Here is a 16,100-nt window from a genome sequence, read left to right as displayed (position 1 = left end):
ATAAAAATAATTCTTAAAAAAGTATATTTTTAATAATCTTTTACAATTTTCAAAAAGTAAAAGTATTTCCCCAACCAAATGCTTCTAAGAATAAATAAATCTCGAAAAAATGGAGATGGATCGTAATTTACTGAAATAAGTACTCCTCTTATGATCACACATTCACACTGGACACCGGAAACACCAAAGAGAGAGGCATAACAACTGGACACGTGTCACCGCACCGAAACAATTAAGCTCAATTCTGAGGTGCCCGTTTATCAACGAACACCAAAAACAAAACAAAATAAAATAAAAAATTGTGGCGTCTAATTATAGTAGTTGCAGACTTGCAGTTTCCTCCTCGTGACACGCTTCTTGCTCTGTGTCCGCGTTTGAGTTTCATGGCTTCTACATCTCCCACGCTCCCTTTGCCTTTCGCCCAGCGACACCACTGTGTTTCTCAGCGCCAACTTTTCCTCTTCACGAAATCGCCTAACGGAGTTTTTTCTCCGTCTTCTTTGGCTTCAAAACGGAGATGCAATTCGAAGCGCGTTTACGCGAATGCGCAAAACGCTCTGAACGCGGAAGTGGTTCAAGCTCAAAGTTCGGAGTCGAAGAAGGATTCCCAACGCAATTCATCTTCCTCCAAACTCGTCCTTGTTGTTGGTGGCTCCGGAGGCGTTGGTAAACTCTCGTTTTTCTTCGCCTCTCTCACTCTTCAATTTATAGTTCCCATTTTTATTTTTATTTTTTATTTTGCGTGGAATAATTACACTACTGAACTTAGTTTAGCTTTTGTTCGGATAGATTGATAAAATTTATTATGATCATATATAAGGAATAAAATATGAAGGTAAATTGGAGTAGACTTTTATCTAGGTTAAAATCAGCTTATCACCTTAGTTTTGGGGGATTTTAGTATTTATAATTCAAAGTGTATAGTTACTAGTTAGATTTGAGAAGTTCAACTCATTTCATTATTTTTTTTTCTTTTTGTTTAATATATCATTTCTTCCCTAAATTTTCTCGAAATAGGTCCTTCCTTTAATTTATTTATTTATATATTTTTTTTTATTTGATTTTCACGGTTAGAGATTCGTTTACAATACATGAAACTTGACAACATTTTCTTTATATTTTTTATATTCTTTATATACTTATGCAACCATATTATATTATTATTCTATGTCATCGGTCATATATATCAAGTTTCGATCCTAATCTTTTAACATATTCGTAATCTTTCTAATTACTAATCCCAAACCCTTAAACCCTATTTACTGAAATTTGTCTAGTTTCCTTAAACGTGAAAGTACCCCCCAAAATCATTTCCAAAACATTGAAATTGGTTGTATGAAAATATAAAGAATATTTTGTCAAATTTTACGGATTGTAAATGGACCACTAACTTTGGCCGCTAAATTACAAAATATAAAAAAGGAAAAACTTAATCATAAAAAAATTTAGTTTAGGGATATAGTTAAAAATTCTCAAGATGTTCAAAGATCAAATAATATATTAAACCTTTCTTCTTCTATGAATACTTGCAGAAAAATTTATCCAAATCGAGTCTCGATCGCTGGAACTTAACCAGCCAGAACACGGTTATTAAGAAAATTTAGAATCATAGATATAGACTTGCACATCATGTTTAAACAGTTATGTTAAAAGATAAATAATAATTATTTTTAAATGGTCATATGACTATTATCACTCATTTTTAAAATTGGAGCTGTACTCATTGTATATATCTCCAACATTAATTATACTTGCAAAATTACGCGGATCTCTCTTGACCCTTTCTGCTTTGATATATGGCTACCTGAAATCAGGGAAGGTATGTGTAAATATTATTATATGATAAGGGCTAATGTGTAAGAAACTAAGAATTATATTTAAATTAAAGGAAGAAAGTTAATTTTTTTTTTGGCTAAAACACCATTCAAATTCCTGAAAATGTATGTCGTTGTCTCGCAGACACTTTGGTATTTAAAAGTATAAAAATTCAATAATCCTTGAAGTTTAAAGTGTAAATCATTACTCACTTTAATCCAAAATTCAAAAAACAAATGTGACTAAAATAATAACATTAATGTATATTTAGGGACTAAAATGACAATAAGTGATTACTAAGGGATTTAAAAGAAACAACAAGAACTTTCAAGACCTTTGCTTTTTTTTTCTTTTTTCTTTTCTTTTCTTCTTACTTTCAAGGACTAAAGAGTTAATGACATACCCTTTCAAGGATCCAAATACTGTTTTACTCTAATTGTTTAGGAAAAAAGAGTATAAATATAGTTAGTAGTATTAAATTAAAGGGAGATTACTATAATTACTTTTATTTTATTACTCCGACTGAAATTAGTAGTATTAAATTGAAGATTTACTATGAACTAATTGAAATACTGCAACTAAATAAACACGAGTATAGTAACTAGTAACTTCTTTAATTTGTGTATCCTTCCTTCCTTATACATTTGTATGCCTTTGAGATCCCCTTTGTTTAATGCTATTTTATGCGTTCAGATTAGAGCTGTAAAATGTGGAAATGCATACATAATTTATGCCAATAATTTGCTTGGGGAAGTTTGTGAGGCAGTTGTTCCCTTACTATTCAGGGCAGCTGGTAGTAGCATCATTGCTTCAGCGGGATGTTAAGTCACGCTTGATACTTAGGGATCCTGAGAAAGCTACAGAGCTGTTTGGTGAACAAGATAAGGAGAAACTGCAGGTACGTCATCTACTCTTTAATGAGTAGTCAAAGTGAAAATTTAAATGCATTAGTAGTCCCTACGAGGAGCTACAAACTTTGTGTGTTAATTTGATTTCATCCATTCTAGATTTATTTTGTAGTTATATAGAGCTTCTGAACATAACAGGTATTCAAAGGAGACACAAGGAAGGAGGAGGATATGGATCCATCCATATTTGAGGTCAGCTCCTCAGAGAATTTTGCTGAACAATACTTGATTGATCTGAATTATTTTCATTAGTCATTTCATTTGAAAGAAAATGTGTTAAATTTCTTCCGATTTCCTTGCTTTTTATTTACTTGCTTTATAGGGTGTCACACACGTGATTTGCTGCACAGGAACAACAGCTTTTCCTTCAAGGCGGTGGGATGATGATAATACACCAGAGAGGGTTGGTAAGAATCATATCTTGCATCATTGGATGTCATAATTAGAACGAAGTAGAAGATTAGTTAGGTGAAGATTCAAGTGTCAAAAATGTAAGGATTAGAGTGATGCCTTTTATTCAAAGTTCCAAGTTGCCTTCAGCATAAATTCATCTACATTTCAAGCTTTTGTTTACATTTTGATTTTGACTAAAAGTATTTAATTTGAAGATTGGGTGGGAGTAAAGAATCTAGTATCTGCATTGCCTTCCTCGGTGAAGAGAGTTGTTCTTGTGTCATCGATAGGTGTGACCAAGTTTAATGAATTGCCATGGAAGTAAGTATAACTCATATTTTGTTCTTAATTAACCAAGTTGCCTGTGCCTTTTGTACTATCCTCAGTTGGCTATCAAGAAAGAAGAACTTTTTTTACTGGTAATTCAGAATAGGGACATTCCAAAATTCTAGTGAGAAATTAATTTAAACCTTAAAACATCAGTTTCACCAGTCCATGATGGTTATAAATATTTCTTCTTTTGGTTTCAAATTCAAGTGTAACACAAAATGAAATTAGCTTAAGATCAAAATTAACCGATGTTTATATTGTTGTTGGAATTCAATAACTGGTTTTCTGTAGGCTATATTTGATTGAAGATTTGGTTTCATTATGTTTATTGTTTAGTTACAAAAATTATATAGGACTTATCCTATTTATGATTGATTAATAGGATAACTTATCCTAGTTATGATTACTAGGACTTGTAATCCTATTCCCCCAAATTACAAGTTGACTGAGGGCCTGCAGAAGGGGAAGGGGCAGTAATAGCAATTCCTAAATCCACAAAATTTGAATTCTGAATTTAGCCTTAGATATTCACTTCCTTGTATCCAACAGAGAATCTGTAACTTTGTAATAAACCATGAGTAGATGATGTCTCCATTGAAAACGGAATTGATTTAGGTTGTTCCTCCTTCTGCTAGGACCTTACACAAGATTGGTCTTCGCACTAGACAGAAATTTGAAAAAATCTTTTTCTCATCATCACATACGAATTGCTCAATATTGTGCCGCATAGATTTTGATTGAAGAAAGACATTTAAATATCAAGCCATACCCTTGTGTTAGATCCCTTTAGCAAGTCAAGCAGGCTTTGGTGAGTCTAAAATGGAATGTAGCCTGATAAAAATTTTGAGGAGAAGGGGGGGGGGGGGGATGCCTTATTCCAAGGCTAGGGAATGCCACAACAACACAAGTCTAAATGATGTTTACATTGGTACTTGTAGAGGACTTATCAATGATGGACCACTAGTAAGACTTGAACCCAAGACCTTTTAATTGACACTCTTTGACCAGTTGAGCCAACCTTCATTAATGAAAATTTAGTTTTTGATAGAGCCAAATTGGATTGATTAATATATGTCGTTACTCCCACCTAGTGAGACAAGACATGATAGTTGTTGTATATGTTGGAAAAAATGATTCCCCTTAAATTCTTTTTCTGCATCATTCCCATATTCATCCTTTTGTAGCAGCCTCCTTTTGAGATGAATTGTCTTATGCTGTTAGTATGAGTCCAAACACTGAGATATCACTAATACTTGTTATCCCTACTGCTTCTTCATTAGTACCTTTAACTACATTAAAATGCCTTTTACTTGGTTTTGGTAAAGAAGTTCATTAGGCAATAAATTCCAGGTGATCAATGATATAACTATTCAGTGACACACATGGACTTGTTAATGTTCCTTTTTCTATGCAGCATTATGAACCTATTTGGTGTCCTGAAGTATAAGAAGATGGGGGAGGATTTTCTTAGGAGTTCTGGCTTTCCATTTACCATAATCAGGTAAAGTGAATTTTTTGTCCTTTTCATACTTGAAACAAACAAAGAGAGGGAGGACTTTTAACTTGAATTACGTGTCTTAAAATTTTGAAGTCTCCTCATATGGCATATTTAAATGCATCTTAGACCTGGAAGGTTGACAGATGGACCATACACATCTTATGATCTCAATACTTTGCTCAAAGCAACGGCTGGACAACGACGAGCAGTCCTTGTAGGTCAAGGTATATGAATAATGCTCATTTATATGCAAGCATTTTTTTCTTCTTTTTTTTTTTTTGTCAATTTCCTAAGCAATATTCTCCTGAAATCCTGAATTAACTACCAAGATATAGAAGCTGTATATGTAAATATAGTCTAGCAAGCCAATGATATGATTTGCTAGAAATGTAGCTTGTTTCAAAGACAGAAAAATAAAACAGGTTCCCATCCCTTTTTGTCTATGAAGCTGGAGCTGAGCTGTCGTTGAATTACCCTTAGCTAGATGTATAATTGTATGATGGTTTTTGTACAACAGTCCTCCATTGGCAACAATTTTAAGATTTATCTATTAAGACCAGTAACTGCTAGGAGTTGAGTCTAAAAATGGGTTCCCCATGCTGGTAGCATACAGGGATTTCAAGCGATTTTACTGCTGTAACAGTTTGGTTGTTTCAACTAACCAACTTTCCTTTACTGCCCCAAGTCCAATAACAATTCTGAATGAATTGCTGAGTTTGGAGTTGAATCAGTTGAAGTGTCAGTTGGCTCAAATCCTCACTGTCGGTAGTATTTGTTGGAGGGTTTATGATACAAAGAACCAATGGAGGCAATTGTCTATGGTATGTTTTCAACCAACCACATATAGTGCACTATGTCATGAACATTAACAATGATCTTTGTGAACAGGTAGTTTTACACTTTAGCTGCAGGGTGGGGGTGGTCTTGCTGATGGACAATGTATTAAAATGATAATTTTTTATAGGCATCCTCCCATAACAATGGAATTTAGTTAGGAAAAAAGAGATAGTAGCATAGGGTTGGAGGCTTCAGATGGGAAAGGTGTGTGATCTGGTTTGGCTAAGGGTAATTTAACTGCAGGCTAAGTGTTGGTATGCAAATGTGAATGAGATAGAGATAGATATGTTCAGTAAAATATAAGAGGGGAAGATTCACAGACTAGATGCTTTAAGGTTTTAAGTTAAGATGTGGTATTAAGTTCATTTGTGTTGATGTGTTTAATTCTCATATTGCTCACACCAAGGATATCTATCATATGATTTTAGTTGGCTTGTATTTTGGAGAACAAGAAAAACAAGTTGGTATTGCTTATACTATAATCATACATATGATCTAACACATCATAAATCATGTCTATTACCCTTACCATTGTTTGTTCTCGTTGGAAGTACAAACAAAGTATCACATTGTTAGAATATGAGGAACACGGATTTACAAACACACAAATGTCTCAATTGGTACAAGGTTTTTTGAGTAATTACTAAGAGTATATGTATTAGGATTTAAGATGAAAGTAGACAATATCATATTAATATAGAGACATGTGCATGAATCCTTGTATGCATAACACATAGTATTAGAGTCTGTGGTTCAACTTGGTAACTGGCTTGAATTAGTATGATTGAAATGGAATTGAATCTTGGTACATGATCCCTTATATAAAAAATCTGACTGATTGTTGTTGGATCTTGGCATAAGATCTTTTGTATCAAATGTCTTCCTGACAGTTAGTTCATATATGGAGATCAAAAAGTCTTCTTGGTAACATGGAGGTCAAGTAGTTTGTCCCATTGTCGTAAGCTAACAAAAGAATGTCAGTGCAAATATCTATGGCCTCCACTAAAAGGGGAGGACAAATCATGATCCTTTTGTTTGAGGGGAAGATTGTTGGTGGTACAAACAAAGTTTCATATTGTTAGAAGAAGAGAAGGAAGATGAGTTTGCAAACACACAATTTCTCCATTATCTTTTGGGTAATTATCAAAAACAAATATGAGGATTTAAGCTCAAAGTAGATAATATCATAACAATGTAGAAACATGTGTGAACTCTCATATACACAACAAGAGCTGTGTATGTACTATATTTATTATTATTATTATTTATTATAAGGGAAGTTATGCATGAAATGCATGAGCGAATAGGGGTTTCTTATAGATGTTAATGTTTCATCTCAACATGTGACATAGATATTAATGGGGTTATTTTATGATATTTGTCTGAGATGATATTTTATAAGAGTTATTTTTTATCAGAAGAGCATAATCTAATTTTATTCATGAGGTCTCTATTTATAGAAATTTTTTTTTATACAAAATCAAATATTGATATTATCTTATTCTAAAATGAGGAAACAAATCTTAAAATAATCAAAACAAATTAAATCTAAATATTTGAAATATAAATAAAATATTCTTATAAAAAACTAATTTATTCTCCTAAACATATTTAGGCATATTTCCAACGTTCCTCCTTGACTGAATATCTTTATCACCTAATTTAAATTTGAATTTCAAAATCTGACTTTTCTCTTTTTGATTGGTTTCTTCTTTTTGTGATTTTTGTTGTAATCCTTCTTGACTGAGACCACTTTAACATTTATCTCGAACTTCTCTTTTGAAGGTGATTTTTCATCATCTTCATTCTCCTCTTGATCATCAAACATCTTTTGAAGACATGTATCTTTGTGCTTTTCACTTGTATCTTCATTTATAATTGGCTCCTCCTTCTCCAAATTTAAAATAAAACTCCTTCCTTTTATATGAACATTGAACACTTCTTTGTTGTTTACATCTTTAATCGCACAATTATTATTTTCAAATAATACTTTATAGCCTTTTCCTAACAACTAAATAACACTCAATAAATTTTGATTAATATCCAGAACGTATAAAACATCGGATATTAATTTCAAACCTGAATGACTTTTAATAACCAGTGTTCCTTTGCCTTTTACTGTAAGGTGTGCTCCATTTCCCATTTAGACTTTAGAGATATCAGTTTTGTTGAGTTCTTTGAAGAGTTCTCGATCATAAGTCATATGGTTTGTACAACCATTATCAATAATCCAAACTTTTGAGGGTTTTTTGTTCATAAAGCATGACATTGGAAGTAGTTGTTCTTCTTCCTCTTCTTGTTGATCTTCAACAATGTTGGCTTCTTCTTGTTGCTCATGAGATTGCATACATATTTTAGGTGTCCTAATTGTTCGCACTTGTCACATTTTGAATCAGGTCTCCACCAACAACATCTCTGTTGTGGATGATTAGTCTTTTTGCAATAAAGACATGGTGGAAAAATTTTAGTGCTATTATTTTGACTGTTTTCTTGGAACAATTCCTTCTTGTTTTTGCCACCATTGTTGCTCCTCCATTAGGCTAAATATACACCCTCCATAAATCCTTCTTCTCTCATAAGCCTCATTTGTTTTAATTCTTGCAATGCATGTAACACTTCTGCCAAAGTGATCTTACTCAGATCCTTTGTGTTCTCCAAGGCCACTATTGAAGCTTCATATCTTTTAGGTAGTTACTATAATTTTTTCAACAATTCTAGAATCAAGAAATTGTGTTCCTAGTAACCATACCTTATAAGCAATGCTAAGTAATTTGTCTGAGTATTGTTTGACTGTCTCAATCTCCTTCATTCTTTGTATCTCAAATTCTCTTATTAAATTTAATATTTGCATGTTTCAAATCCTTTCATCTCCAACATATTCTTCCTTTAGATAATCTCAAATTGCTTTTGCCGATTTGAGAGTCATGATCATGGTGAAAAACATTTTGTGAAACACAGGCAAAGAGACAACTTTTTGCCTTTGTCTTCTTGATCTTCTTTTCCTTGTGAATTTTCATTTGGGCTACAGTAGGATTGTCTGCCAACTTGGAAACATCATAATCTTCTTCTACGGCTTCCCAGAGATGTAAAGCTTCTAGGTATGCCTCCATTCTCACTGTCCAAAGATCATAACTTTCTCCATCAAAAATAGGTGGGGAAACTTGTGAAAAGTTTGTTTCTGCTTCCATCTCCACAAGTCATAACCTTAGCTCTAGATACCAATGATGGGGTTATTTTATGATATTTTTCTGAGAGAATATTTTATATGTTATTTTTTATCAGAGGAGCATAATTTAATTTTATTCATGAAGTCTCTATTTATAGAGAAAATTTGTTATACAAAATCAAATATTTATATTATCCTATTCTAAAAATAAGGAAACAAATCCTAAAATAATCAAAATAGATTAAATCTAAATATTTAAAATATAAATAAAATATTCTTATAAAAAACTAATTTATTCTCCTAAAGATATTTAGCCATATTTCCAACAGATATAGAAAGTTTATTTATATTATTTGTGTCTTCCCTTAGTATAGTAGATACTTTTTGCAATTTTGCTAGTATTTTTGCTTAAAGTTCTTGAAATTTGTTACCGGCTTTCAGGAGATAAACTAGTTGGAGAGGCCAGCAGAATTGTGGTTGCTGAAGCTTGCGTGCAAGCACTAGATCTCGAAGTCACTGAAAACCAAGTATATGAAGTTAACTCTGTTGAGGTAAAGTTTCAGTGGTAATTTTGGTATTAGCTATATACAATTGATGTCTCATAATCACATGATTGAATCGCCTCTGTTTTTGAATGTTATGTTGATAGCTGAAAAAGAAATGGTAGTTGATGCCTCTACTTAATGGATTTTCAGCCATCTAGCAATGGAAAATACGTCACCTCACCGAAAATATTTTCCTTTGGTGGCAATGCCATATTTTCCAAAACAATTTAGCAGCAAATATAACATAGTGTTTAATATATCCAAAAGTTATTAATAAAATGGGTTTCAAATTTTCAATTTGGACATAATAGCATACATTAATACAACTGAATAGGACTCAAGAAAGCACAGTTTAGTTTGGTCAGATTACTCAGATGATTTTCAATGTCTGTTGACAAAAAAAAAATGTTCAATTTTTATATTTACCAGTAGGGAAGAGTTACTTCATGCTTTTATGTGTTTTTATTTAAATAAAAAATAAAAAAGAAAATAAAAATGATGTGAGTGGTAAATGAGTGTAGAGATTAACTGTCGATGAGAGACTGTGTAAAAATGCAAAAAAAAAAGTTAAAATAAATAAGGACATTTAAGGGTAAAATAGTCTTAATGAAGTGAAGAATAAAAAGAACTTATGGTTGAATGTATCATTTTTATCCATTGATATAGATTTACTATGCTTGAAGCATTAACATCTGCACTTTGCCTAATTTTGATACTTCTAATAAATTTAGTAATATCACTTATAAATCAAAATTTAAATTGAAAATGAAAATTTTTGTGACATCTTTTTACTCTGAATAATTAAATGCAGAATTCAATATGTAATAAATTTTAAAACCAAAAGTATGTTTAATATAAAGTTTCTTAGACATCAATTCTCAGTAAGAGGGTTCACAAATCTTTTCTACAACTTACTCTAAATAATGGGTAAAATTAAAACAAGGTACAAATTGCCTATTTAAAAAATCTCTGATATGAAACATGATTAATTAAAACTTGAATTATTCCAAATAAAATACTAAAGCTATAAATCTTCGCCTCAATATCATACTAATTAGAGCAAAATCTTTAGACAAGTGAAGCTCTAAATTTCTCCTTTATCAAATGACAAGCAACCTAAATACAAACAACATAATTCTAGGGAGTAAGAATGCATCTCATCCATACACAACATATATGAAGTATAATTGTAGTTACACACATCCACATTATTAATTAATTTGAGATACCCATCAATCCTCATCTACTCATTTAGAACAACAATGGCAATGCATTGATCCATCATCAATAACTAACAAGACATGTACTTCAATCATTCACAATTGTAATTATAAAGACTGTTCAAGATACATGCTCCTAACTCTATATGCATACGGTGGCAAATCTCTTCATCGACGTTTACTTAGAATAGTTGAGGGGCAGTGGAATGAGACCATTCATCTATAGTGATTCCTCATAAACCGTCCTAGGCTCCGGGTGTGCAAAAAAAAAATGATCCCGTTTAAATTTGAAGTCAAACTGCACCATTTAAAAAAAAAAAACAATTTGAAAAATAACAAAACACATTATTTACATAAAATGGATTATAAAAATTGAACTGCATCTGTAATTGGGTTTGGTGTATTGGCACACCACTTTTAAATGATTAAATTAAATTAAATTAAATTAATTTACTTATGTCTCAATGTTTAGAGATTTACAATATCATATTAAATGTTTGAATATTGTTTATGATCATTATGTTTTTGATTTTGCTTTTTTTTTTTTTTTTAAACTTTTTTATTGTCTTTAACTATTAAAGTAAATGTCAATTATCAAATCATGCTCCATAATTAATTTTTCACATGACAATTATAGTTCTTCAATGCTTTTGAGTTGATCTTTATGGGTTCGTTTATGTAAACTTTTTTTTTTCTTTTAAAAAATGTTTTTAATAAAATAGACAATTTTCTACCCTTTAAGATGTGTTTGTCTATTTAATTAATCTTTGAGTTAAATGTCTAACTAGTAAAATATTTCTAATTTGTTTTTAAAAAGTGCATTAATCATAATTTTTGCTCACAATTCTAAAAGGAAAAAAAATACTATTTTTTCTTAAGAAAATTGGTTTTTAACAGGTTCAATTCTTAAAATTGATTTGAAATAAGTTTGATTCTAAAATCGTTTCTAAACAGTTTTGAACTTGTTTATAAAAGTGATTTCATTTTGAATCGGATTATTGATGTAGTTCAAATGATTCATAAATCGATTCAATTTGATAAAAACGTGCAATATGGCTTGATGTGTTTTTTTTATAAATTTAACCATGCACATCACTACCTAACTAGGGTATGTCTATCATAGTCTTGTCAAAGTATTACAGTTTTCCATGGTTACCTCCCATTCCTATTAAAGGTTCTCCACCATAATACCCTTGAGGCATACATAGATGACTTATGATAGTCCATTTGTATAGACTCACATTATCCTGCGAATAAAGTATGTATGCATGGACTCAACAATCATATCTCAACATTACATGTATGCAACTACCATTTTCTCATTTGTCAGTCAACAACACTAGACTTAACTATCACATCTCATCACATTACTCATAGTAATTCATCAAATCATGGCTCAGTATAACTTTTCATACAACAAAATTTATACATACACACACAAGATTACACCATTCAATTAACTTCTTATATGTTATGAACTCATTGCTTTCATCCTATTAATTTTTAGTGTTAATCCCTCGTCATGGCTTCTCAAGTATTAATTAATTCACACAATTAACCTTATTTGGGAAAATAACATGGTGTTTAGCAAGGTCAAACTCGTGCCCGGTGTTGAGAGGTCAGTTACTTTTATGCCAAACTCATGCTCAATGTGCGATCATTTGTGCTTGACATGGCAAGGTGTAGGACCTTTATCTCAATACCGCCCCACGTGGATATCCCCACACCTAGTGTCGAGGATGTTAGTCACTTAGCCTCAATTAACTTAAGAGGGGGGGGGGGTGAATTAAGTCTTCTAAATTTTTCTCTTATAAAAACTTTTCCAAATTATTTTCTTATCAATTTATTTCCTTAGACAAATTTGTATGTAAAGAACGAATGATGATGCAAATTACACAATTACAATTAATAACAAGAAATTAAAAGTGTAGGGAAAGAAAAATTGCAAACTTGATTTTATACTGGTTCGGCCAATCTTGCCTACATCCAGTCCTCAAGTCTCTCACTTGAGATTTCCACTACTCTTGTAAACCTTACAAGACTTGAATACTCCAACACCTCGGAACTCCCTTTCCTTGTGTTGAGATTCAAACACCAACAAGGAGAAAAACCCTTTCTCCTTTACAGATTTAATGATCTATTGAATTTTACAGAATGATTCTCTTGAAGAGTGGATATTACACTTTTATGATCTTAAAGAACTCTTTTAGAGATTTTACAAATGACTTTGGTCAAGTAGATTTTGTAAATGATTTTCACAATAGAGTTCGTCACTTTTCTCTGAAAAATTATAGGTATTTATAGACAATTGTTTCTTGGATTATGTCTTTTCATGAAGAGTTATAACTCTCTATAATTTTTCAGAAAATAGGCTTTGGTAATCGATTACAAGACTTGGTAATCGATTACAACGGTTTAAGTTCAAAATGTTTGAAACGTTGTATAATTTAAATTCAAATTTTGAAATTTAACTTCTAGTAATGAATTACAATGACTGGTAATCGATTACTAGAGAGCATTTAACATTTCAATTTTGAACAGAGAAGTTTTCATCCTCTGGTAATCGATTACATGCCCTGGTAATCGATTACCAGATTGATAATACCAAAATTAGCTTTATGAAAACTTAAGATATAGAAAGCTTTTATTTTCCAGTTAAAAATATTTTTGTTTAATCTTTTGAATACTCTTTTTGCTTTCTTTTCAAACCACTTATTCTTATATTCAAAAAGATTAAGTTTAGGTTTTCTTGAAATCCTTATTTTAATGGCCAAGTGAAATTTGCAAATTCTAAAAATTCATTTTATATACTAAGCATTCAAGACACAGATTCATACATATAATACCAAAACCTTGGATACATAAACTCATTACCAAATAGATTTAATCAGATAAATTATTGGTTCGTAAAACAAAGCAATAACATATTCTCAAATTCATATACATCAATACAAATCAAACAAACAACCTCAGAGGTTTAAGGGTCACTTTTGTACAGTTATACCTCATGTATGTTGATGGATTTAATAATCTCACTCGTCCTATACCTGGAGTGATAATTTCATGATTCTACATGCTTCATATGGCTCTAGTCTCTATTTCTCACTCCCTCTGGTGTTCTTTTCTAGGTTCCTACTCTAGGTTTTCAAAAGATTCATAATAACCTAATCTACTTTATTTTATTTCTTTTAATAAGCCTCCAGGTTGAGTCAACTCAATACTCTCTCCTTTACCACCCCTTAATCTATATATTAGGAACAACCTTTCTCTATATTATAACTCAATTAATCTAAAATGTTTATTTATTTATTTTTAAAATTAACTAGATGTTACAAATGTGACCCGTACAAAGTAAGGTCAATGTTAGTAATTTCATATTTCATAAAAATACAATACTCTCTTGGAATTGAAATATAGGTAAAAAAGAAATGAATCAAACTAAGAAAATTGGTTGACATCATTTAATTTTATTAATCTCATTTAGAACATAATTTTTTTAAATACCCTTTAATAGAGTTTGATATTAATAATAAAAAATGGTAATTGAAAATTGAATATCAATTAAATGAAAATTATTTTGGGAATTACACCTTTAAATGAGGTAAAATTAGTTAAGATTTGTTAATATTTTAATTCAGCCCTTGTGTTTTTTTGTTGCTTGTATTTCAGTCTGGAGTAATCATTTTAGTATTTTACTATTTCTCCAATACTCACAAGATATAATATTGTAAAATTCTTAATTATTTTTTACTGTTGTGATTCTTATTTATCGCTAATCAAATGCTGACACATTTAAAAACATTGTTTGCAAATTTTAGGGGGAAGGTCCAGGAAATGAATCTAAGAAGTGGCAAGAATTATTCGAGGCTGCGCACTCACGCTAACTGGACTACCAATAAACTTTTAAAGCATTTCAAGCCATGTGTATTATAAGAAATCTGAAATGTGATTTAAGTTACTCTAATTTGTTGAGGCCAAAACTCATATCAGAAAGAATAAGAGATGGCTTTCTGCTTATGGCGAAAACCGTTTATAGCCCTTTTTATTCCAACTAGCAATTTTCAATTCAGGTACATGTCCCGATTAAGGTGATTAAGGTGGGAATTAGATGAGAAGACTACTTAGAATTATATTAAGATGGGATTGAAGTAGTTTATATTCTTAACTGGCAATACATCTTCATAAATGAGCTACGTGCATGTAAAGTACAAAAGATACATGAAATCATATACAATATTAGTCAAAGTTTAATTTTACATGAATTAATATGCAAAAATTTTCAAGAGTTCATCGATGGTTACTACAAAACAAGTTTCATACATATAGATATTAAAATGAATTGAGTGAACAACACATATATTAATTATAGAAATTATATTCTTTAGTTTCAATATGGTGAAATTACAGTACACAAGGATTATTAAGAGTGATAGAAATATTACATTACACTACACTACACTAAACAAAACTAGCATAAAACTAAGAGAGAAAGAAAAGAAAAAGGAGTGACCAAGAAATCATACTCAGTAGTCTTGTACATGGGAGCCATATATGTGAATAGTAAGTGTCTCTGAGAGTTCATAAGCATGATTTTTTGACCTCTGAAACTAAGCCTGACCTGTCTATTTGTAGAAAGGCCAAGATAGTAGTTGGATTCATCGTGTCATTAGTAACCATCCCATTCTTTGGATTGTGTGTTATCTTTCCAACCGCCTGTATCTTTCTCAATAACCGTCTTTCGATCATCGATCACTTCCTTGAAATGCATAATCATTATTTTTTGAGAGGTGGTTACTATATGCAGGTTCAACATGGATTATAACAATCCTGTCATTTACATCATGTGGGTAACCTTCTTTAAATTATTTGAGATTGCTCCGTGACTATTTGTTCGAGTATCGAAATCTTTCTTTTTGGGCTTGAGAGCTATACTTGTGATATTTTACTCATTCACTATTTCATGTCACAAGTGTGTCTTGTCAGTAAAATTTACCAATCTTAGGTACTTGTTCCTTTCTTTACGCAAGACGGTTCTTTCCATGCTTTTTTGGGTCCTTTTCTGGGTTAGAATAAGAAGTACATCAACACCTTACTCCCTAAAAATGTTTCTACTTTGTTGTTTTTTTATTCTCCTAGGATAAACTTAGCCCTTTTTAATGATACCACCAAGATTTTTAGGGATTTTCCTCCCATTAAGGATAGGCACCTCCAATGGCTTGAACGTGTGGAGGGCTCCATGCGAACTACCTAGATTGGCCTTGTCATATTAGACTTTATTCAGTTGGCTAAGTTTGATTTACACGTCTTCGATCCCCAAATGCTCTAGTCTGCCATTTTCTTCTGGAATAGGGAAACTCAAGCATTTGAGTTTCGTTATGGGTTTGTATG

General features: G+C 31.4%; 1 protein-coding gene across 1 annotated transcript; it reads left to right on the top strand.

Moving 5' to 3' along the window:
- Positions 1 to 282: 282 nt before the first annotated feature.
- LOC109791108 (NAD(P)-binding Rossmann-fold superfamily protein) lies at positions 283 to 14,747 on the top strand. Its single transcript, XM_020350365.3, has 9 exons — positions 283 to 666; positions 2,601 to 2,713; positions 2,862 to 2,915; positions 3,046 to 3,130; positions 3,332 to 3,437; positions 4,861 to 4,947; positions 5,071 to 5,168; positions 9,389 to 9,498; positions 14,531 to 14,747. The coding sequence occupies exons 1-9, from the start codon at positions 384 to 386 to the stop codon at positions 14,594 to 14,596; spliced, it is 1,002 nt and encodes a 333-aa protein (XP_020205954.1). The 5' UTR covers positions 283 to 383; the 3' UTR covers positions 14,597 to 14,747.
- Positions 14,748 to 16,100: the final 1,353 nt, after the last annotated feature.

The sequence above is a fragment of the Cajanus cajan genome, chromosome 3 (assembly GCF_000230855.2).
Source record: "Cajanus cajan strain Asha chromosome 3, NIPB_CcT2T_4, whole genome shotgun sequence".
Lineage (NCBI taxonomy): Eukaryota > Viridiplantae > Streptophyta > Magnoliopsida > Fabales > Fabaceae > Cajanus > Cajanus cajan.
Note: the sequence above shows the minus strand (reverse complement) of the source record. Positions and strands in the feature narration are given on the sequence as shown.